The following is a 24,034-nucleotide window of genomic DNA, read 5'->3' on the forward strand; positions in this document are numbered from 1 at the left end:
GCCATTCTAACTGGTGTGAGATGGTATCTCATTGTGGTTTTGATTTGCATTTCTCTGATGGCCAGTGATGATGAGCATTTCTTCATGTGTCTTTTGGCTGCATAAATGTCTTCTTTTGTGAAGTGTCTGTTCATATCCTTTGCCCACTTTTTGATGGGGTTGTTTGTTTTTTTCTTGTAAATTTGGTTGAGTTCATTGTAGATTCTGGATATTAGCCCTTTGCCAGATGAGTAGATTGCAAAAATGCTCTCCCATTCTGTAGGTTGCCTGTTCATTCTGATGGTAGTTTCTTTTGCTGTGCAGAATCCTAAGCCAAAAGAGCAAAGCTGGAGGCATCACGCTACCTGACTTCAGACTATACTACAAGGCTACAGTAACCAAAACAGCGTGGTACTGGTGCCAAAACAGAGATATAGACCAATGGAACAGAACAGAGCCCTCAGAAATAATGCCACATATCTACAACTATTTGATCTTTGACAAACCTGACAAAAACAAGAAATGGGGAAAGGATTCCCTACTTAATAAATGGTGCTGGGAAAACTGGCTAGCAATATGTAGAAAGCTGAAACTTGATCCCTTCCTTACACCTTATACAAAAATTAATTCAAAATGGATTAAAGACTTAAATGTTAGACTTAAAAGCATAAAAACCCTAGAAGAAAACCTAGGCAATACCATTCAGGACATAGGCATGGATAAGGACTTCATATCTAAAACACCAAAAGCAATGGCAACAAAAGCCAAAATTGACAAATGTGATCTAATTAAACTAAAGAGCTTCTTTATTTCTTTTTCTTGACTGCTCTCACCAGGACTTACAGTACTATGTTGAATAGAAGTGGAGAAAGCAGGCATCCTTGTCTCATTCCTCATCTTAGTGATACAGCTTTCCATCTTCCATCACTGAGTATGATGTTAGCTGTGAGATTTTCATATGTGGCCTTTATCACACTGAGGACTTTTCCTTCTATTTCTAGTTTATTGAATGTTTTATTGTAAAAATTTGGTCAATGCTTTTTCTGCATAGATTGAGATAATCATGTATTTTTCCTTCATTCTGTTAATTTAGTGTATTATATTGATTTGCTCTCCTATGTTAACCCATCCTTGCATTCCAGAAATAAATTCCATTTGGTCCTGGTATATAATCCTTTCAATATGCTGCTGAATTCCATTTCCTAGTATTTTGTTGAGGATTTTTGCATCTATATTCATAAGGGATATTAGTCTGTAGTTTTCTTGTAGTTTCTTTGTCTGGGTTTATTATCAAAGCAATACTGATGTTATAGAATGAGTTGGGAAGTATTCCTTCCTCTTCAATATTTTTGGAAGAATTTGAGAAGAATTGGTGTTGATTATACTTTAAATATTTGGTAGAATTCACTACCAGATGGTAGAAGCCATCTGGCCCTGGACTTTTCTTTATTGGAAGATTTTTTTATTACTCATCGATTTCCCTACCAATTATAGATCTATTCTGATTTCCTGTTTCTTCTTGAGTTGGTTTTGGTAGATTATGTGTTTCTAGAAATTTTCCATTTCATCTAGTTTATTTAATTTGCTAGTGTACAACAGTTCATGGTATTCTCTTATAATCATTTTTATTTCTGTAAAATAGGTAGTCATGTCCTTACTTTGCTCATCAAAACTTTTGATTTTTTACAAAGGTACAAAAGCAATTCAGTGGAGAAATGATATTCTTTTCACAAATGATGCCAGAAATAATACCATTAGACCATCCATAGGTGATGAAAATGAACCTTGACCTAAACTTCACACATTATACAAAAAAAAAAAACCCCACACACAAAATGAATTGTAGATTTCCATGTAAAACTTTTACAAGAAAACATAAGAGAAAATCCTTGAGAACTAGGGTTTGGCAAAGAGTTCTTAGACATGACACCAAAAGCATGATTCATAAAAGGAAAATTTGAGAAATTGAACATTATAACAATTTCAAACTTTGGTACTGTGAAAACCCTTTTTAAGGCAATGAAAAGATAAGCTACAGACTGAGAGAAAATACTCGCAAACCTCATATCTGACAAATAACTCAAATATATAAAGAACTCTCTGAGCCAGATGTGGTAGCACAAACCTGTGATCCCAGCTACTTGGGAACTGAGGTGGGAGGATCACTTGAGCCCAGGAGTTCAAGACCAGCCTGGGCAACATGGTGAAACCCTGTCTCAAAAAAAAAAAAAAATTCAAAGTTCAACATTAAAACACCAACTGTTAAATAGGCAAAAGAGGGCAAGGCATGGTGGCTTACACTTGTAATCTCAGCACTTTGGAAGGCTGAGGCAGGAGGATCACTTGAGGCCAGGAGCTCATGACTAGCCTGGGCAACACAGCGAGACACTGTCTCTACAAAAGTTTTTTCAGAAAATTAGGCAAGTGTGGTGGTGTGAGCCTGTAGTACCAGCCACTCAGGAGGTTGAGGTGAGAGGATCCCTTGAGCTCAGGAGTTTGAGGCTGCAGTGAGCCATGATCGTGCCCCTGCACTCCAGCCTAGGCAACAAAGCAAGACCCCATCTTAAAAAAAAAAGTAGGCAAAAGACATAAAGAGATTTATCACCAAAGAGGATATATGGCAAGTAAGCACATGAAAAGATGTTCAACATCGCCAGCCTTTCAGGAAATGAAAATTGACACCATGATGAGATATCACTACACACCTATCAGAATACCTAAATATAAAGTAGTGACAATACCAAATGCTGCTGAAGATTCAGAGAAACTGAACTCTGAGACATTGAGAGTAACAGGAATGTAAAATAGCACAGCCATTCTGGAAAATAGTTCGGCAGTTTCTTAAAAACTAAGTAGTCAACTACCATCTGACCCAGTAATTACACTCCTGGGCATTTATCTCAGAGAAATGAAAACTTACGTTCATACAAACCCCTGCTCGTGAATTATCATAGCAGCTGTATTCATAATAGGAATAGTTGGAAACAATCCACATATCCTTAAACAGGTGAATGGTTAAAAGCCTACATACAGGTTGCTCTGGTGGCTGTGCAGATCCGCACTGGTGATACAGTGCCATACGCCTATGCACACACATTGTACGAAAGTCAGGGTCTTGGCTGTGAGATCATACTGGACTTATGAAAGCTAAACCATTGACGGAAACTGGGTGGAGAGTGCACAGTGCCGTCTGTACTATAGTGGTATACCCTGTGACTCTACAGTCATTTCACAATAAAACATATTTTGTTTCGTTTTGTTTTGTTTTTTGGGTGGGGGGTGTTTTGAGACAGAATCTCGCTCTGTCGCCCAGGCTGGAGTGCAGTGGAGCGATCTCAGCTCACTGCAACCTCCGCCTGCTGGGTTCAAGCAATTCTCCTGCCTCAGCCTCCTGAGTAGCTAGGACTATAGGTGTGTGCCACCATGCCCGCCTAATTTTCTGTATTTTTAGTAGAGACAGGGTTTCACCATGCTGGCCAGGCTGGTCTTGATCGCCTGACCTCGTGATCTGCCTGCCTCAGCCTCCCAAAGTGCTGGGATTGCAGGCATGAGCCACTGCACCCGCCAATAAAAACGTATTTTAAGGCCCTAGGGGAGAAGGTATGGCAATTTGACAACTTTTGATGGATTGCAGTTTGTTTTAGATGTGTATCGTGGTTACGTTTTTTAAAGAAAGAGAGACGGGATCCTTATGTTTCAGAAACATACACCATGGTGTTGACAGATGAAATTATATTGTACCTTAGATTTGCCCTAAAAACCATCCAGTGGGGAGGGGAATTAGATGATGAAACAAAAGTGGCCACATGTTGAGAATTGTTGAGGCTGGACAATGAATATACAAGGTTCCTTATACTATTTTCTCTCCTTTTGTGTACTTTTGAAACTTTCCATAATAAAAGTTTTTAAACATAAATGAAATAAAAATCATGAGTGTTCCTAGGGACTTGTAGCTGTGTACAGGGTTAGGAGAAGGCCCTTGGCTCCTGCTTGCAAGCTGGGCTCTGACCACTGCCTCCAGGTTGGAGACAGAGTGTATTAGTCCATTCTCACAGTCCTAGAAAAAATACCTGAGACTGGGTAACTTATGAAGGAAAGAGTTTTAATTGGCTCACAGTTCCACAGGCTTCACAGGACGCATGACAGGGAGGCCTCAGGAAACTTCATTCACAGCGGAAGGTGAAGGGGAAGCAAGTACCTTCTCCACATGGCAGCAGGAGAGAGAGTGAGCAAAGGGGGAAGTGCCGCATACTTTTAAACGATCAGATCTCATGAGAACTCATTCACTACCACGAGAACAGCAAGGGGGAAATCCGCCCCCATGATCCAGTCATCTTCCATCAGACCACGGCTTTAATTCAACATGAGATTTGGGCGGGGACACAAATCCAAACCATATCCCTGAGGGTTTCCCAGGTCAGTTCTGGGGACACATGTGGAGCTTTAACTGTGTTCCTGATGTTGGCTCTGCCAGGCCTTTGGGCTCCACTTTTAAGGAACTTGCCATTTGCCACCCCAGTCATCCTCCCAGCTTCCATCTGTTCAAGTGTTCTTCCTTCCATTGGTCTCTTTGTCTGTTTCATCACCATTTATGTGTTTCTGTCATCCACCTGTTTACTCATTTACTTACTTAACATTTCCTAAACGTCGACATTAACGAATCAGTCATGGCTCCTGCTTTCAAGAAGCTCAGAGTCTATCTAGCTGGGGGAAGTCAGACCAACACAGTGTACAGGGATGTGTTTCCTTCTGTGAGAGTTGTCTGTTCAAGCTCCCTGAGAGTAAGATAAGAGTCATGGATGGGACTGTCACAGAGGAGGAAATGTCTGAAATGAGTCTTCAAAGTTCATATTTTCACCTATGTTGGGCCCATGTGGATAATCCAAGATAATCTTCCTATTTTGAGGTCAGCTGATTAGCAGCCCTAGTTTCATCTGCAACCTTAATTCCTCTTTAATTCCTCACATAACATAACATATTCACAGGCTCTGGAGATGCCATCTTTTCATCTTTTGGAGACCATTATTGTGCCTCCTGCAAGAAGAGAGTCCAGATGCAGACCCAGCTATCTAGAATCTCAACTCAAGGACAGAGCAGACATTGTAGGTCCATGGGAAAGGACTGCCCATTCCATGAATGGTGCCAAGACCACTGATTATCCTTACAGAAGAAAGAAATTGGTTTCCAACCTCACTCTATATCACAAAAATCATTTCCAGGTGGATTAACAGCATACATATCAAAAGAAAAGTTATAAGACATTAAAGGACAACAGAGAAGAATATGACTGAGGTTGGAAAGAATTTCCTAGACACAGAAAACATACACTAAATAGGTCTAGATTGACAAATTTGTCTATATTAAAATTAAGGACTTCTGTTCATCAAAAGGCACCTTAAAAATAGTAACAAGACACAAACTGGGAGGAGATAGTTGTGGCACATCTGAGTGACGGAGGTATCTAGAAGTGAGGGAAGGCATGTGTGTATATACATACATACATGAATACATACATATTTTTATGTCAATGATATGTTAAAGATAAGCAATTCAATAGACAAATGGGTAAAACTCATAAACACTTCACATTAAAGGAAAATATAAATGGCTCATAGATAAAAGGTCAACTCATTAGTAATCTAAAATGTCAATTAAAATCACAGTAAGATACCATTTCATTCCCATTAGACTCAAGAATTTAAATGTCTCGTAATGCCAATTGCAACAGCTGGCTGGGATGTGGAGGGATGGAACATTCTTGCGCTGCTTTCAGGTTCTGGGAGAGTATTTGGTGTGCCTAGGACCCAGCAGGGCCACACACACCCAGGCGTCTACACTCAGCAGTGTGAATTCACACCAGGGGTGATGATTTTGCCCAACTGGGCAAATATCTTAGCTATTATGATGGTTTGTGGCTCTCCAGAATGCCACACTGCGTAAGCAATACATAATACATTTGTGGTATTGATTTCATAGGGGCAGGGAGGGATTAGGAAAACAACGTGCTCCTTAGTGGGGCCGTCATGAAAGCAGGGTTGAGAAACAGTGTCCTAGAGAAACCCTCCAACGCACGCCCAGGAGGCGTGCAGACACCATCCAGCAGCACCACCACAGCAGCACAGGGAATGACCCACCCTGCTCCAGCAGTACAGCCAACACACAAAATGTGAAAGGCTCGTACAACACAAGACTGTGTGGCAGTGAAAATGAAACAATCACAGCTACACACACAGTTGAGTAAAAAGAGCCAGCCAGAGAAGAGTGGATTTGCTGGCTCCCTTTAGACAAGGTCAAAACTTAACATAACTGACAGAACTAAATGCTAAGACAAAGGCATGGGAATGATTTTATTAAAAGTTCTAACTCTTGAATATCTCTACAGGAGGGAGATGGGAATGGGACTGGAATGGAGTATACAAGATATGGAAGGTCAAGTTTCTGGTGTTTTTCTTAAGTAGAGTGATGGGTATCAGGACTGTTCATTGTATTAAATTTCAAACCATATTTGCATGTATGTAACTATGTTTTTTTTGAATACACACATATATATTGCATAACAAAATGTTAACATTTTTCCTAAGGGCCTATACTGTAGCCAACACAATGGAAAATGGTTTGTCACTGAATACAACCTAAGGGGCTCTCGAGCTGTGTGATGGTGAATACTTATGTTTCCTTGTCAGCCAAGTTGCTGTAGACTGGGTGATGGGTGACTAATGGTGTTGGTGTGAGTGAGATGGTGCATTCTGTCACCCAGGCCACATGTTTGCAGCAAGGATGGTTTGAGAACCTAGCCCTGCAACCTGCACCCTCCCCCTGCAGAAGAAGCATTTGTCCTGAACCCACTGGGCTCCTTCTCCACATGTTCTCCCCTCAGCCCTTCCTAGCCCAGCCCCCTTTGCCCAGCTGCTGTCTCTCCTTCCAGCCATGCCTGATGGAGCTCTGGACACAGCTGTCCGTGCTGACGAAGTGGGGAGCGAGGAGGACCTGTATGATGACCTGCACAGCTCCAGCCACCACTACAGCCACCCTGGAGGGGGTGGGGAGCAGCTGGCTATCAATGAGGTAGGGTCAGGGCTGCGCGGGCAGAGGGAGGGACAGGCTGGGGCTACAGGCTAGATTCCAGCACCCTAATGCAGGCCAGATGCCCACAGTCCATGTTCCATGCGGATGCTGGTAGTGCTGGCCATACACAGCGCAGTTTCAGCCTGCAATCCTCACTTTGGGATGTGGTGTCAAGAGCACGGTTTGTCCAACACAGGACTCCCTGTGCCCTCCTGGGGCCCACAGAGCAGATGCAATGCCAGCGTGCTGGTCCGCCTTATGGGGCTGTCCTAGTGAGCAGCTGTCAAGAGCCATCCCAGCTGGAGGCGTCCTACTTAGTAGAAGGGAGGCCAGGGCTTCTCCAGTCACTCCAGCCCCTGACCCTCCAACCAGCCATCTGGGCAGGCTGGGAACAAGGGGAGGGAAAAACCATTTTCTCTCCTGACAACAGGAGTTCAGAAGTATTGCTGTTGCTATGACAACTGCGTGCAAGTTGCTGCGTTTTTGCTATTCCTACTGAAGCAGAAGAAATCCGTGAGAATCCTCATCCAGGCAAAACTGGTTCCCATCTGAGTTCTCCCTTTGCATTCCCAATGAGAGAGGAATCATGATGCTTTAATGCCCTTCTCTTTCTCACTCACCCTCCTACTTTCTCAGCCTCTTTTACTTAACTGGAGGGTGTTGTTGAACGTCATGGAAGTGTAACCAGTTGACCAGCACAAGCACATGCCCATAGCAAATGCCATGTTCTCCGGTCAGGAGGTACTGCTGTGTTTCTGCTTCATTAAAACTGGACTCTGACAACCCAGGATCTTATAGCACTCAGGTTTTTCCTTAAGAAGAGATCAATTTTGGAAGAGTTAGACTTTTCTATGAATGAATGAGCTGGGGGGCTTCTCAGAAGCCAGTGAGGAGGGTGGCATCCTCCTTACCCACTGGACAGAGGAGTGGAATCAAAGGCCCGTGAACTCCTCCTAGAGGCCCAGCTCCGGATGATGATTTAAAACAGTCATTAAGGGCGGGCATGGTGGCTCACGCCCATAATCTCAGCACTTTGGGAGGCTGAGACAGGTGGATCAGCTGAGATCAGGAGTTCGAGACCAGCCTGGCCAACATTGAAACCCCATCTCTACTAAAAATACAAAAATTAGCCAGGCGTGGTGGCGGGCACCTGTAATACCAGACTCGAGAGGCTGAGGCAGGAGAATCGCTTAAACCCGGGAGGCAGAGGTTGCAGTGAGCCAAGATCGTGCCACTGCACTCCAGCCTGGGCTACAGAGCAAAACTCCATCTCAAAAATAAAAATAAAACAGTCGTTAAATAATGCGCTACTCAAAATCCATGGTGCATAAAAGAATAAACATGTAAATAAGCTTTCCCAACAAAGAAAACCTTTCTCTTTAAGTGCCTCTCGTAAGCTATTTGGGATGGAAGGTGTTCTGAAATCATGTCACCTGAAGCAGAATTCACAAGGAATGGTTGTGCTTTTCCTTTTTTTTTTTTTGAGATGGAGTCTCACTCTTGTCGCCCAGGCTGGAGTGCAGTGGCACAGGGTCTCGGCTCACAGCAACCTCAGCCTTCCAGGCTCAAGCGATTCTCCTGCTCAGCCTCCCAAGTAGCTGGGATTAAAGGTGTACCACACCTGGCTAATTTTTATACTTTTAGTAGAGACAGGGTTTCTCCATGTTCGCCAGGCTGGTCTCGAACTCTTGAGCTCAGGTGATCTGCCCGCCTCGGCCTCCCAAAGTGCTGGGATTACAGGCATAAGCCACCACGCTTGGCCAGTTGTGCTTTTTCTGGAAGACTCAGGCTGCCTCCTCCATCTTGGGGCTCGGTCCAACAGGGGGACCCCGAGGGGGCCTGTCAGATTTGGGGCACGGAGCACTGAGCAGTGACCGTTTGAGCTGGTTCACATGGCTGTGACACCGGATGGCGTGAGGCTGTGCAGGGCTGATGGCAACTGACTGCACACACCTGGCAGGGTGGGCTCTCAGTACCTCTCCAACCACGAGGATGATCATCCCAACCAAAGCCCTCAGGACTCCGGAGAGGTGGGGGTTCCATGGCTGGCCTTATGGCTGCGTTGATCTTGTGTCTGCATTTCATAGTTGTGTGTCTCCTACCTGAGGGTAAAATTATGGATTGTCACATCTTGCTGCTGGTGAGGAGGTGTTTTTTGGGGCTCTGAGTTCCTTGACAAGTTGTTCATTCTAAGATGCTTTGGCTGAGAAAGGCCAAGAGCCAGGACTTCTCTGAAAAAATAACCCAAAAAACAAGGCTCTGTCATCTTTCTGAGGGAAAGGCAGGCGATTTAGATTTGGACTGTGTAAGTGCCTGTTTGGTCCTGTTTCGTTCAGAGCTCTCTCCTGGCATTGGAGGTTGCTGAGAAGATGGAGTGTTGCTGGTATGCCTTAATGTTTAGGGCGCGTGTCCCCAGGGAGAAGGACAGGCACATCACAGAGGAGAGCAGGAAGTCAGGCAGAGGGAGCCCGTCTCCAGCGATGCCGTGGGCTGGTGCTGGGGAGGCTGGTTCCTGTCCCAGATGGCATCCACGCACCTCATGAAGGCTACCAGTGCTTCCAGATCCTCATGTAGAAAGGCTATCCTGAGAGAGGCAGTCAGAAGAGCAGGCCTGGGCTTGGAGGCCTCACTGGGTCCAGCACTGCGCTGCAGCAAGGCCATCTCTGTGTTTTGTGGGTGGATGTGACACCGGAGCCCTCGCTGTGCCTAGCTTGCACTGCAGACTCAGGAAAGGTGGTTCCTATCTGTTAGGAGCCGCCAGAAGCATTAAGTGGACTCACTCATCAGAAACTGAAAAGATAAGAAGTGATTGTCCCGTGACAGGCCAGTTCCTGGGCCTTCAAGGCAGCACTCCCACGGGCTCAGTCAGAAGCTTTGCTGGGGGTTAGCGTGACTTTAATATCTAGAGATGAGCAAAGCAACAGGAGTCAGAGAAAAGTCCTTACTAAATAATATTTGGCTTGCCCTAAAATCACACATTCACTTCTATTTTCTAAGAATATATAGGGGCTAAATTGTGACCCTTTCTTATCTTTTTGAGCTGTCAGTTCCTTGACAGGTTGTTCATTCTAAGATGCTTTGGCCAAGGAATATCTAAGATGTTTGACATCAACATGAACAAGAAAGGGTCACAATTTAGCCAGATGTCTCCCTCAGAAGGGGAAACCACCTTGCAATTTCCTAAGCAGAATGGATGCAAACCCTCTGGCCTGGAGAGCGGCCCACTGGGGGCAGAGCAGCGAGGCAGTTTGCATTCCAGGTACATGAGGAGTGAGTTTTATGCTTGCACACAGATGTGTGTGCACGTGCTGTACATAAAGGGTGTGGGTGTGTGTTGCATACATGTAACGTGTGTAGTGAGTATTTGCGTCAGGGAGGCACCAGGCCCTAGGATGCAGCTGTGCAGAAGCCATGGTCCTGCCTGCAGGGAGCTGCCCACAGGCCGTGTCTGTGTGGGCCTCTGCATTGTCCTGTATGGGCCTGAGGAACGTGCATACAGGCGCAATGTCTCATTCCTTCTGCATTCCTTGAGTTACCTGTGCCCTGCCCCTTGTGAGTGTCCAGTCCCTGCCAGGCAAATTAAGGAACGCAGACGCTGTTTTCAGTGCCCAGGAGTGTACTCTCTTCTTCCAGCACTGGCCCCTCTAGGGCCTACCGCCAAGGCCATGGCCCAGGACTGGGCCTGTCTGCCCAGTTCCTCGCCCTCCCCCTTGGCCCTCTTGGGCTGCACTGTGCTCCTGCAGTTAGGCCTGAGGCCACCCTAAGCCCCCTGGACTTTTTCTGAAGCTAAAGCCAGAAGCGCCTGTCAGTGAGAGTGACCACCCAGCTCCCTCCCCACCACCACCACCGTGTGGGCAGTGCTGCCAGTGCGAGCCATGATGTGACCACGGGAGAGGACGGCCTGGCTCCTGCTGGGGAGGTCTAGGGTCTCCCACTGCCCACTGGCACCTGTGAACAGCATCCTGTCCCCTGGCTCATGTCTTGCAGCATCCTGTGAGCTGCTTCTGCCCCACCTCATGGAGTGCCGAAACCCAGCTTATCCTCCAGCCTGGTGAGGATGAGCACGAGGTGTCTGGGGCACTGATAGGCATCAGGCTTCTCTGTGGGGCCGAGGAGGGGGAACAAGAGCCAGGTCGGGCCTAGGGACCGATGTCCCCAGGGCAGGGTCACTGCCCTTGCTCTCCTGGCATTCTCCGTGAGACACCCCGAGGATGCTATAGGACATGAGGCCAGCTCTTGGCCACCCCTCATGGAGTCACTCTGACTCGCTTCAGGTGTTTGTCTTCCCTGAGTTCCCGTGCTGCTGGACATCCCTCCCCAGGCCTGACCTGGCCCTTATTCCCCCTCCTCAGCCCCAGGGAGGAGCCTGATGGCTGTCAGTGCTGCAGATACCTTGTGCTCATCCTCATTAGGCTGGACAACAAGCTGGGCTTAGGTGCTCCATGAGGTGGGGCAGGAGCAGCTCATAGTCCCTTGGGGCCACTGCTGGCCAGCCCCTCCAAAGTGGCTTTCCTCTTCCCTTTGTCCTCCCAAAGCCACAGCACTGGGGGCTCACCCCTCATCTGCCCTAGACACCTATGTCTCCCTTCTGCTTGCACGTCAGTCCTGCTACCAGCCTAGTTGGGCCACTCCCCTCCCTGGTGGGAGCTGTCTGTACAACCCCTCAAGGGCATAGGCCTTTGCCTTCAAGCTTTCTTTTCTTTTCTTTTCTTTTTTTTGAGACAGAGTCTCATTCTGTCACCCAGGCTGGAGTGCAGAAGCGTAATCTTGGCTCATTGCAACTTCCACCTCCCAGGCTCAAGTGATCCTCCCATCTCAGCCTTTATCGTAGCTGGGACTACAGGCACATGCCACCACTCCTGGCTAATATGTGTATCTTTTGTAGAGATGGTGTTTCACTATGTTGCCCAGGCTGGTTTCAAACTCCTGAGCTCAAGCGATCCGCCCGCCTTGGCTTCGCAAAGTGCTGGGATTACAGGTGTGGGCCACTGCACCCTGTCTACCTTCAAGCTTTTCTGTTTGTTAGGTTTTGGTCATGAAACTCACATAGGAAAGCTGTTACCACTGCCGTTCCTGCCATAAATCCAGCTCTCTGGGATATAGAGGCTGGGGACCCCTAGGCAGGAAGAAGGACCCTGCTCAGTCCTCAGTCAGGGGTGCTTCAGCCACCTTCAGTCCTCCCCAGGCTGCCCTGCTGTGCATGGGGCAGAGGATGTGCCCAGCACCCAGCTGGGGCTGAAGAACCAACCCGTGCCTGCCCAGGCCTGGCCCAGTGGCCAAGCAGGCTGCTGTAGACCCTCCAGCACTCAGTGCCTGTGCCGGCCATCCAGCTCACCGACCCACTGTGCCCAGGGCCCAGAGGACATGTACCCTTCTGGGTGGCCAGCTGTTGAGAGGCCACAGGTGCACAGTGAAGCATCCACACATCAGGGGTTCGGAGCCACACCCCATGAGAAGACACATCACCATCTTACTAGAGGAGTGCTGGGATTCGGAGGTACCAGCGAGACTTTAGATGTCTTCTGATCCCCCCAATTCTCCTGAGAGCTTGGGGGAGCAAACCTTGAGACCAGCGTTTTCTAAAGAACTGGGCGTGAGCAGTACACCAGGCAGATGGGCCCAGGCTGAACCTTCAGATGTGAGGGAGGCACACAGCCTCTCTGGACACATCCCTGACACTCCTCTGCACACACACACGGGCACCCACATGTGTACATATGCACATGCATGGAAACCCCACCCACATACACACAGGTACCCATACGTATATACACACACAGAGGTATCCCCTTACACAGGGGTACCCATGCACATGCATACACAGGTACCCCTTGTGTACACACATGCACACACACATGGCATCCACTCTGCTTTATAGTCAGCAGGATGGCGACATTCAGGGTACACTCACCTATCCTTGCAAGGGGTGGCCAAGAGCTGGCCACACACAGACAGATCAGAGCATACAAAGTCAATCCCATAGGAACACCCAGTCTCTGCACACATTCCCTCTGTGCGCCCCTCCCTGCCCTCCAGGGACTCTTCTTGCTCCAGGATTCAAAGCACTGAGCTTGTTGCCCAGAAATCTCTGTCCACAGACAGAAGACTGTCCCCTGCAGTCTTCTTATCTCTCAGTACAAGGACACACTGACTGTACCTGGGCTGTCATTCTTAAGGATAGAATGAGAGCTCTTGCACAAGAGCTTTGAAACCTACAGGGTTAAGGTTGCAGGCTGTGTCGAGTGGAGGCAGAGAAAGCCCTGGACGCCTGGCTTTTCCAAAGGAACACAATGCTGCTCGGACGCTGCGGTCAGTGAAGAGGGGCCCCTCGGGGTGGATCGCTCCCACCGGAGTTTAAATCCTGCCTCCACCATCCCTGCATTCCTGCGCGATTTTATGACTGAGCAGAATCCCTGACCTTTCAGAGCCACATTTACTCATCTGTGAAGTGGGGGGCTGCGGCCAGCCCTTGGAAGGAATCAGAGTCCCTGGCCCATCCCTCCCCAAAGCGCCGGTGTCAGGCGTTTTGGCCTCTGTATCTCTGAAACGATGAGGTCCTAGGGCATCCCCCAGCGCCCCCGTGGCCATTTGTGCCACTGGCCAGCCCAGGGCCAGGACTGTTGTGCCGGCGTGGAGATTCCCGACCCTTTCCAAGAAGGTGCCAAGGGTGCAGCGCAGCGCACGCCCGAGCCGCCGCGGCCCCTCTGAGCCTCTCCAGCCCGCCGCCGCCGCCCCCGCCCGCACAGCCGGCTTGGTTGCCAGGGTTGCCAGGGCTCGGGGCCTGGGAGGCGCCACGCGCACGGCGCCGGCTTCGCGGGAGGAGCCCCAGGCCCGCGAGCGCAGGCGCCCCGCCTCTCCCCGGGCGCTGCGGGCCACTGGCTCGGCCCTGCGCGGCGGGATCTCGGGGCCGCACGGAGCGGGAGGCCGGGCGCCATGGCGAGGGCTCCGCAGCCCCGGCGCGGCCCGGCGGCGCCCGGGAACGCTCTGCGCGCCCTGCTGCTCTGCAACCTGCCCCCCGGCGCCCAGCGCGTGGTGGTCTCCGCCGTGCTGGCGCTCCTGGTTCTCATCAACGTCGTGCTGATATTCCTGCTGGCCTTCCGCTGAGCGGCCGCGCAGGGCGCCGCGGGGGACCGCGCCGGGGTGAGTGGCGCCGGCGACGGCACTCCAAGCCATTGCCACCCGCGGCCTCCGCACTGGTCGCGGAGGGGAGGCGTCCCTCCCACCCCATGGGCTCACTACCAGGGCCTGGTCCGGGGGTGTTGCCGAGCGGGTGCCTGAGGGGCGTGGCGGCACGTGTCACATGGTCCTTCTGTCCTCTGTGCCCTGTGGGGAGTGGGGGCTGTGGGGGCGAGGGGGGAGGCCAAAATGGCGCGTCTCTGCGTGTAACCGAGGATGCGGATTCAGCTGGGGCTCGCCGGCTGCTTGTCTGGAAACGGAGTGCATGTGACCGCTGGGTGAGCGACCCGCGCTTGCATCTGTGTGGGTTGAGTCAGGTGTGTGGAAGTCGCCCGGGCACCGCTGCGCATGTTACCTGCAGTTGTTTTTCCCATTTTAGGCCTTAAAATACGTGGTGTCAGTCTCCCCACGGGCAGAGCTCTTCCTGCCCCCCTTGCACGTGGGCCCTCTGAAGCCCCCACCCCTGCTGCACAGCCTGCGGGTGTTCACAGCCGCCCCCACCCTGCACGTCTGGTAGGTGGGCAGGGTGGGGAGGGCAGTGGCGGTCACAGGGAGCAGCTGGAGGCAGAGCCTGGCAGCATTGGCCTTCTGGAGGCTGTCAGAATCTCAGAGGCACAGGAGGGGATCCCGCTCCCTGCCCTGGGCTGTTTTAGTCTCAAATGTGCGCCTCCATTGGGACCTTCCCCCACAATAGAACAGCCAGTTTCACAGCCCTGCTGTGTCTCAAGAGTCAGTCTCTGCTCCCTGCAGGCAGAGAGGCAGCCTGGACTCCTTGCCCCTTGGGCTTGCCTGGCTTGTGTCTTGGCTCAGGTGCAGCTGTGTCTATGAGCACCAAAAAGGGCCTCTGCCCAGAAATGCAACCAGCGCAACGGCCTCGGAGGTGGAGCATGACTCTGATGTCCTACGAAACTGTCTCTGACCTCACAGAGCCACATTTTGTCTTGGTGACAACACAAACAGTTCACGTTCCTCCTAACTCTAAATTAGGGTACCTCCCAAGTAGGAGGCTATACAGAAGGGGCTGACATCCTTACCTTGGTGGGAGGCACAGGAGGAGAGCTTGCTCATGGCATGTGTCCCTCTGCCACGATGCGACAAAGGCAATTAACACCTCCTCCCCTCTTCCCCAGGGTCTTCCAGGTGACTGGGCAGGACAAGTGTGGGGCTCGTCCCTAACGGTGCCTGGAAGCTGGCCTCTCTGTGAAGCCCTCCTCTTGCCCGACACCTGGTGGCCTTCCCTGGCAGCTATGTGGGGGGCTACCTATGCCGGACCCAGTCCCGCCTGCAGGGACAGGCAGCATAAAGGAAGGGGGAATGGGGGCACCAGGCTTTTGCTCAGGGCTCATTTAAGGGAACCTAGGGACAGATGGTGACACCTCACCTGGTTAATATCAGGCAGGAACCTCCTGAGAAGGGAAGCAGTGGGAAAATGAGCCGTGTTGAGTGTGTCGGGTCACCTCCTCACAGCCTGTGTCACAGACCCCAGGTCAGGGCCATGTCACCTACAGCTCACGCTCTCACTGGCATCCCCAGGCCACCATGTCTGCTTCCTTCTTTCACTGGAGCCTTATCCTTCAGGGCCTCAGCGGGGTGAGCCAGCTCCCCACCGTGGCAGGTGGGCTCCTACCATATGGTCACCCCAGCCCTCCTGTCTCATCCCATCTGAGTGGCAGCAGCAGCTCATGATCTGGAGACCACCTGCAGAAGGTCTTTGTGGCTGGGAATGAGAGCAGTGGCCCCCTGTGGAAGCCTGCTGCCCCCAGGAATAACCCAGGGCTCTGTGCATGGGACCCCGCCGGGGCCTCTGGAGGTCTGCAGCCCCCAGGTGGCTGCCACACTGTGAGGGTTCCTGTGCTCACGGGCTTATGGATCACTCTGAGGAGAGCGTCCATCAGGATTGGAGCAGGTTTTACTCCCAGGAAAGAGAAGCTTTGTCCTTCCCTGAACTTGCTTGCTCAGGACTCCTGGAGGAAAGCACCATCCCTAGCAGGCTCTGGAGCTTCAGTGCTGCAGTGGCCAGCCCCAGCCCTCACCCTGCCCACTCAGGCAGAGGCCTCTTAGCTGGAACACAGGACTGGCCCCACTCTTGGTTTGCATGTTGAGGTGAGGATTCACACAGTGCTTAGGGAGTACCCAGTGAAGTGAAAGGAGGGCTCCTGGGATAGGAGCTCAGAGGAGGGCCTATTTGTGACATTCCCATCCTTCACCACCTAGCCAGGCCCACAGCTGTGACAGCCAGTGCCAACACCTGGTCCTAGCAGGGAGGGGCGTGGACCTCACCTCCTGTGCAGCCCCAGCCCACTCCTCCTCTCCTGCTTCCTAAGGCCCTAGAACTCCTCATCATTCAGGGAGCAGAAACAGATCCCATGTTAGGAGAAAGCAGCGGTCAGCCCCATGGCATGCAAGAGCTGCCTGGGAGGGGCAGGGGAGTGTCTAGTGTCTCAGTCCACACCACTCTGGAGCAAGGCACTACGCTGGTTATTTGAGCAGAGAGAAGCATGTGAAGAATGGTCGGCTAGGTATAATGTGGTTGACTGGGTAACACTGCACAAGAACAGTCCCAAAGTGCCTATCACAGAGGTAGCAGCTGCAAAACGTTGCTACTTCTCCTGGAACTTGGGAAATGAAGGGAAGAGGTTGGACTAACTCAAACTTAGGATCACAGGGCTTGGGACCTAGAGCTCTAAGAAGGGGCATTGCTCAGCTGGTGCTGGCATCTCTGGGGCTTGGGGTGGGAGCAGGGGTGCCATGAGGTTGGTTCTGCAAGTGTTGAAAAACAAGCTCCAATCACTCCAATGGCGGGGCACTGTCTACCTGGATGAAGGGGCATTGTGGTTGGTGGCTGACCTTACAGGCAATGCTCATCCACAAGAAGCCCACAGGAGGGCACCAGCCCCCAGGCCCTCCCTCCTGCAGCCTTGCAGCCCCCAGGCCCTCCCTCCTGCAGCCTTGCAGCCCCCAGGCCCTCCCTCCTGCAGCTTTGCAGCCCCCAGGCCCTCCCTCCTGCAGCCTTGCAGCCCTTAACCCCTCCCTCCTGCAGCCTTGCAGCCCCCAGGCCCTCCCTCCTGCAGCCTTGCAGCCCTTAACCCCTCCCTCTTGCAGCCTTGCAGCACCCAGCCCCTCCCTCCTGCAGCCTTGCAGCCCCCAGGAATGCTGGGTTGGGAATGCTAACAGGGAGCAGTTGGCAGTCCAGTGACAGGATCAGATTCTGTGGTCAGTTCACTTCCGGCTCCATCACTGAGCCTCGATAATCTAGACATGCCCAGGACACAGCCCCTGCCCCAGAAAAGCCCTGCTCCTGTCAGAGGCAGCCTTGTCAGCTTCTCTGTAAAGGGGTCAGGATCCCCTCTTCCCAGGGCTGCTGAGGGAGTGGAGACAGAGGGCATGGAGGCCCAGGCAGCCTCCCTCACTGACCCACCTGCCCGTGGCTCTCTCGGCAGCTCATCAGCGATGGCAGTGTGGTCTGCGCTGAAGCACTCTGGGACCATGTCACCATGGACGACCAGGAGCTGGGCTTCAAAGCTGGGGACGTCATCGAAGTGATGGATGCCACCAACAGAGAGTGGTGGTGGGGCCGGGTCGCCGACGGCGAGGGCTGGTTTCCAGCCAGCTTCGTTCGGGTATGGTTCCAAGCCCCAGCTTCTCCCAAGTTGGGCCCATAAAAAGCTACCTGGTTCTGCATAGAAATCCAAGCCCAAAAGAGCTCTGGCATCCGAGGTGCAGAGCGCTGGGTGGTGGGTGTCGGGGCGCAGTGTCACAGCCTTCCTCCTCCTGGAGCGCCACTGCTCCTGCACCCGCTCCCCTTCTGGTGAGCCCTCGGGCGCCAGAGAGGAGAGCAGTTGAGAAATGAGTGTGTGCAGACACTAGGCACCCCTCTGCGATACCCCCACAGCTCCAGGCGCTAGACATTTCCCAAGCCCTGAAGAGCACTGATAGGGGACTGCTCACCTCACACACAGCCCCGGGAGTGGGAACCATGACTTACACCTGAGGAAGTTGAGGCACGGTCAAGTTATTAGCCCTTGACGGTGATAGCAGAGAGGGTACCTGGATTCCATCTAAGGAGATCTCCGGTCTTCAAGGAAGAAATCCAGGTGCAGTCTCCAAAAGGCCTGGCTCAGGGTCTCCAAGCTGAGGGCCGTCCGGCGGGGAGGTCCCAGGCCCTGGTGTTCAGATGCTCCAGACCCCCTGGGAAACTGTCCACTCCGCACCCTAAGCCTTTCCCCAAGTTGCATGTTAGCCAGCTGGCGCGCCACCTATCCCCCTGCTTCTGCCCGCGGGGGCTGGCAGGAGCAGGCACTGGTTCAGAAACTGCAGCAAGCGCTCCAGCCTCTGTGCAGGGCACAAGCAGGGTCTAGGAAGGAGGCCAAATCGGTGTTGGGATCACACTGACGGCGGCTGCGGGCGTCGGAGCCGCCATTCCTCGGTCCAGGACTTGCGTGGGTGGCGTGGTGGGGGGAGCTGGCCCGCCAGCCCTCAGCCCCGCGCCCGGTGCACCCTGCGGGGCCTCCGAGGCCGGGTTCCCGCCGCTGCGGCGCAGGGCGCGGGGCGTTGCTCCGAGGGATGCGGGGCACTGACCGGCCTCGCATGGCCTGCAGCTGAGGGTGAATCAGGACGAGCCCGCGGATGACGAGGCCCCTCGGGCCGGGGACAGCGGGGCGGAGGACGGCGGGGCGGAGGCGCAGAGCAGCAAGGACCAGATGCGGACCAACGTCATCAACGAGATCCTCAGCACTGAGCGGGACTACATCAAGCACCTGCGCGACATTTGCGAGGTGAGGCCCGGCCGGCGGGCGGTGGCGGGGGACCGGGTCGGGGGAGGCCTGACCACGTCCACCCGCAGGGCTACGTCCGGCAGTGCCGCAAGCGCGCAGACATGTTCAGCGAGGAGCAGCTGCGTACCATCTTCGGGAACATCGAGGACATCTACCGCTGCCAGAAGACCTTCGTGAAGGCCCTGGAGCAGAGGTTCAACCGCGAGCGCCCGCACCTGAGCGAGCTGGGTGCCTGCTTCCTGGAGCATGTGAGTGCCCGCCCCCAGCGCGGTCCCCGGCCCCTACCTGGGCGCTGTGTTCACAAAGGCTGCCGCGGGCGCCAGCGCGGACAGCGGGTGGCTGGTCCCAAAACCTTCCACAACGCCTAGGCCCCAGCTTCAGCCCTCGATCAGCCCGGCTGCCCGCACCCTTCAGGACAGTTTTAGGATGGTCTCTGCTTCTGGGTGGGGAAACCAAGTCAGGGAACGCTCCTGGGAGCAGAGGGCTGGGGCGTCCCCCAGGAAGGACTTGCTTTGACAGATAGGAGGGCAGAGGCCTGCTGAGCGCCGCAGGGGCTGTTCAGAGTGAGCTCTGGGGTTTCTCACACAGGGAGAATTTACAGCTTGCTGAGGCGGCAGATGCCGGCTGGCATTTACCAAGGTTCACTGGGCACTAAGTGGACACCTCCTAGCCTCACCTGGTAGAGAAGGGCCTTGTTTTGGCCCTCTTGGGCAGTCGAGCGGGGGTGAGCAGAGGATACCTGTCCCAGCCAATCCCCCTACCACTGCCGCTTTTGGCATTGTTATCCCGTCCTTGTTATCATGGATTTCACCCAGAAGGCTAACGTACAGCTGGGACAGCTGCTCATATTCTCACCATTCCTACCCCTGGGTGTGACTCCGTGTAGCTTATGCCCCAGGGAGATAGGTACACAGAGCCTGGGTCTCCGCTAGCCCCCAGCCCAGCTCCTGAAGGAAATGTAGAGGCTCTTGCCTTTCCCAGACATGCAGCTGGATTGCCTGTGGGAGCAGCAGAGAGCTCTGCTAACCTCCAGCTGTGCCCCTCAGCAAGCCGACTTCCAGATCTACTCGGAGTACTGCAATAACCACCCCAACGCCTGCGTGGAGCTCTCCCGGCTCACCAAGCTCAGCAAGTACGTGTACTTTTTCGAGGCCTGCCGGCTGCTGCAGAAGATGATTGACATCTCCCTGGATGGCTTCCTGCTGACTCCAGTGCAGAAGATCTGCAAGTACCCTCTGCAGCTGGCTGAGCTGCTCAAATACACGCACCCCCAGCACAGGTAGGAGGGCACTGAGGCAGGGAGGCAGCCCACGCCTCTGCATGCCTCCAGTCAGCCAGTTTGAGCATTAGCAGTATGCTGGGCACTGCTGCAGGCCCTGGGGCAACACACAGAAAACTAGCCCTGTCCTGATGAGCTCCTTGCAATGGGGGAAGAGGATGCCAATAGGATATTAAGCTCTGCTCTGTGCCTGCCATTTATGGAGAAGAGAAGGGCTGTGCATCTGATAGTGAGGATGTGGTCAAAGGGCACAGCCCCAGAGGAAAGCAGCTCCACACATGGGGGCTGCAGGGGATCCTCAGCCTTTCTCTGTCTCCAGCCTGCAGCAGCCTTCCATCTCTGTTCTGCCCCAGGGACTTCAAGGATGTTGAAGCCGCCTTGCATGCCATGAAGAACGTGGCCCAGCTCATCAATGAGCGGAAGCGGAGACTTGAGAACATCGACAAGATTGCTCAGTGGCAGAGCTCCATAGAGGACTGGGAGGTGAGGGCCTGGGGGCGCAGAAAATTCCAGGAGGTCTTGGCCCCTTGCTTTAAAATCATGCTTGCCTCTGAAAAATCTAGAAGGGAGCTGAAGCAGGGAGCTGTGCTCCTGGGAGCTAGCAACAGATGCTCATGGTGTGAAAGCCCGTCCCCAGCGTGGGCTCTGGACCTTTGGTGCTGCCTTCCGTAGCAGGCTTTGGCACCTGGTGGCCTCTTTTCTATGTGAAACTCCTCCCATGAGCAGCCAGCCAGCCCAGGAGAAGCCCTCAAGAGAGGAAGTGTGTTCCTCAGAAGTGTTCTGTCCCTCTGCCTTCAGGGGACAGGCCAGATCCCTGTTTTAGTTCACTGCTGGGACTCCTAACAGAAGGCTGCAGGCCCAACACAGCATGACCAAAAATGCGTCACCACCCATCAGAGCCTCCTGGTTCTGTTTGTCTGACTTGCACGTTTCCCTTTGCATCTGCCAATCTTGCCTTAGAACTAATGACGATGTTCCTGTCCCCCTCCACCCACCCCCACTTGCATCTGCCAATCTGCCACCTCCTGATCTGTTCCCGAAGGCTCCCTACCCACATGGGTGCTGCCACCACCATGCACCAGCTGTCAGGGAGAGAAATGGCCTGGAAATCAATCAGTATCAGCCACAGAACATAATGAAAATGGAGATTCCAGGGCCCCACCCTGGACACAGTGAATCAGAAGCCCTGGGGCGGGGCTGAGGAATAGGGGCAGTCAGTTGTGAGACGGGACTGAGCAATAGGGGCAGTTGTGAGGCCCAGCCCTGGCGCAGGGCCCTCCAGAGTCACTCATCCCAAACAGGTCACCGCCAACCACTCCCAGCTGGGGTTTGCATTTTCAAGGAGGAATGAGACCAGGGCATGGCTTAGTCTAAAAGTATGAAGCCCAAGGGCGGATGACGGACTTTCAGGTACTCAGTGCATTTAGCTGGGAAGAGGGCCTCCTTGGAGCTCAAAGGTTGGCCTCAGAGGTGAATCCCAGACAGGCCTAATTCTTCTCTAGGGCAGCACTGTCCAATCAAACTAACACGTGAGCCACATACGGAATCGTATGCTGCTCAGTAGCCATCTTTAAAAAGGGAAAAAAAAGAAACAAGTGTATTTAATTTTAATAATGTTTCATTTAACTCCAAAATAGCATTTCAACTTGTAATCAACTAAAATATCATTAATGAAATATTTTACATTATTTCATATGAAGTCTTCAAAATCAATGTGTATCTTACACTGACATCACATCTAATATGGATTAGCCACATTTCCAGTGCCCAAGAGCCACCAGAAGCCACTGGTGACAGGGGGCTCCTATTTTGCAAGGACAGCCAACTCACAGGCCAGACGTGCCACCTCTTCCTCCCCCTCCCACCATGGCCCGGCCAGGTGGGTGCTGCAGGCAAGGCCGGGGGAGGTGCCCCACCCATGATGGGGGCAGGAAGTGGAGCGCACGGTTGGGTATGCTAGGCTCATGGTTCTCCTTGGGATCTTCCCAGGGAGAAGATCTCTTGGTCAGGAGCTCAGAACTCATCTACTCGGGGGAGCTGACTCGAGTTACACAGCCTCAAGCCAAGAGCCAGCAGAGAATGTTCTTTCTCTTTGACCACCAGCTCATCTACTGTAAGAAGGTACCAGAGCTGCTCTGCCCTGCTGCCCCAAGTTGAGCAAGTGGAGGGAGGGGAGCCTGAGGGCTGGGAGCAGCTGCCCAGAAGACAGGTGCCAGCCAGACCATACCGGGGGAGCCTGGCCAGACCCTTGGGGCTGGGATGGGATGACTCTCTGCAGGTGAGCCTGGTAGCCCAGGAGCAGCAGGCGGCTTTCACGGTCTGACCAGGCCGGGTGCTGTTGAGAGCATGGTCTTTCCTGACCTGGCCGCCGCCGCTTGCTCCTCAAGCTACCTGTTCTCTCCCTGCAAACCTCCACATCCCCTCTCTCCAGCTCTGGAGTCCCCTGCTCTAGCCACCTCCCAGCTTCCTCTACGCTGCTGGCTTCTGCTCCTCTTTCAAAATATGGCCCCGTGGCCTCGTGTCCGTGAAGCCCTCCTTGTCCATGGGTGCTCTTTCCTGCGTGTGGTGTGAGCCACTGTCTTAGTCTCCCCACCTCAAAGACAGGGCCAACCCCGGGCTAGTCAGTACCTGCACAATAAAGGCGCAAGGCCGCTCCACTCATGGCTCAGCATGTCTGTGGGCTGCAGAAGGCCTGCTCTGCCCTCAGGATCTCACTGTCTGCTGGGGAGGTGGAGGCATCACCAGCAGCCCCTCCTGTGGCTGGGGAGAGGAGGTGGGAGCAGCTAGGAAATGGTCAGGGGAGCGGTTCAGCAGCCAGGGCTGAGGCCAGCATCTGGCAGGACCTGCTCCGCCGCGACGTGTTGTACTACAAGGGCCGGCTGGACATGGACGGCCTGGAGGTGGTGGACCTGGAGGACGGGAAGGACAGAGACCTCCATGTGAGCATCAAGAACGCCTTCCGGCTGCACTGTGGCGCCACAGGCGACAGCCACCTGCTGTGCACCAGGAAGCCCGAGCAGAAGCAGCGGTGGCTCAAGGCCTTTGCCAGGGAGAGGGAGCAGGTGCAGCTGGACCAGGAGACAGGTGCGAGACCCTGCTGGGCCTTGCCCCGCCCCCAGGGCCCACCCGGCGCTGCCGCCTGCTGGTCAGGAGGGCGGCGCTCAGCCCTCTCAGGCTCCAGGCACCTCTAGGTCCCAGTCATGAGCATAAAGCTTTGCCTTCATCACCTCAGTGGCAGGGTTACCTGACCATATCCCATGATACAGTTCCTCAGAGTTCAGCCCCAAGGCACGGGTCTACTGACTTTTGAGGAGTTGTTTCACTACACGCGCTCACATGTGCACACACTCCATGTGTGTGCTCAGTGCCCTGGGTTGCTGGGACCTGGGGGACCCCTTTCCAGCCAGCAGAAGCCTTGGGAGAGCCTTGGAGTGGGCTGTGGGTACTGGCCTCAGAAGCCTCCCCTGCCCCATGCACGCAGACGTGTCCCCACTACACCTTCCCTCCTGTCCACGGGCCCCCACATTACCTGCCACAGTGACCAGGTCGGCTCTTGGTCTGGGAAGGAGGCTCCACTGCAGTGGAAAAAGACACTAGACATGGAGTGAAGGTGAGAGATGGGCGGGCAGAGGAAGGACTGGGGGATCTTCATTTTCTGCCAGGAGCCCCAGGACAGGGCACCAGAGCATGCCCTCTGCCCTGGTTGGCCGAGGCAGGCTGACTGTACAGAATGGGCAACAGTCCCCGCTGTGGCCAGTAC

General features: G+C 53.2%; 2 protein-coding genes across 5 annotated transcripts in view; both read left to right on the forward strand.

Annotated features, from left to right (window-relative positions):
- The window catches only part of ARHGEF4 (Rho guanine nucleotide exchange factor 4), a 210,715-nt gene that overhangs the window by 184,681 nt on the left and 2,000 nt on the right, over positions 1–24,034 (forward strand). For 3 of the 4 annotated variants that reach the window (XM_032145983.2, XM_058434274.1, XM_032145990.3), the window contains 8 exons: positions 6,905–7,044; positions 17,661–17,840; positions 18,819–18,995; positions 19,064–19,243; positions 20,042–20,274; positions 20,628–20,757; positions 22,264–22,395; positions 23,115–23,358. In XM_032145983.2, coding sequence (XP_032001874.1) covers positions 6,905–7,044; positions 17,661–17,840; positions 18,819–18,995; positions 19,064–19,243; positions 20,042–20,274; positions 20,628–20,757; positions 22,264–22,395; positions 23,115–23,358 — 1,416 coding nt within the window. The remainder of the gene's footprint in view (positions 1–6,904; positions 7,045–17,660; positions 17,841–18,818; positions 18,996–19,063; positions 19,244–20,041; positions 20,275–20,627; positions 20,758–22,263; positions 22,396–23,114; positions 23,359–24,034) is intronic. The other variant, XM_032145991.3, reaches the window with a different exon arrangement.
- On the forward strand, positions 13,807–14,148 carry SMIM39 (small integral membrane protein 39). Its single transcript, XM_058434275.1, has one exon. It carries the CDS (start codon positions 13,978–13,980, stop codon positions 14,146–14,148), a length of 171 nt encoding a protein of 56 aa, XP_058290258.1. The 5' UTR covers positions 13,807–13,977.

This window comes from Hylobates moloch, unplaced genomic scaffold, assembly GCF_009828535.3.
Source record: "Hylobates moloch isolate HMO894 unplaced genomic scaffold, HMol_V3 SCAFFOLD_24, whole genome shotgun sequence".
In the NCBI taxonomy this organism is placed as follows: domain Eukaryota; kingdom Metazoa; phylum Chordata; class Mammalia; order Primates; family Hylobatidae; genus Hylobates; species Hylobates moloch.

What these genes read in the sequence shown, in the direction of transcription:
- SMIM39 (XM_058434275.1), top strand. Translation starts at nt 13,978, where the DNA reads ATGGCGAGGGCTCCGCAGCCCCGGCGCGGCCCGGCGGCGCCCGGGAAC.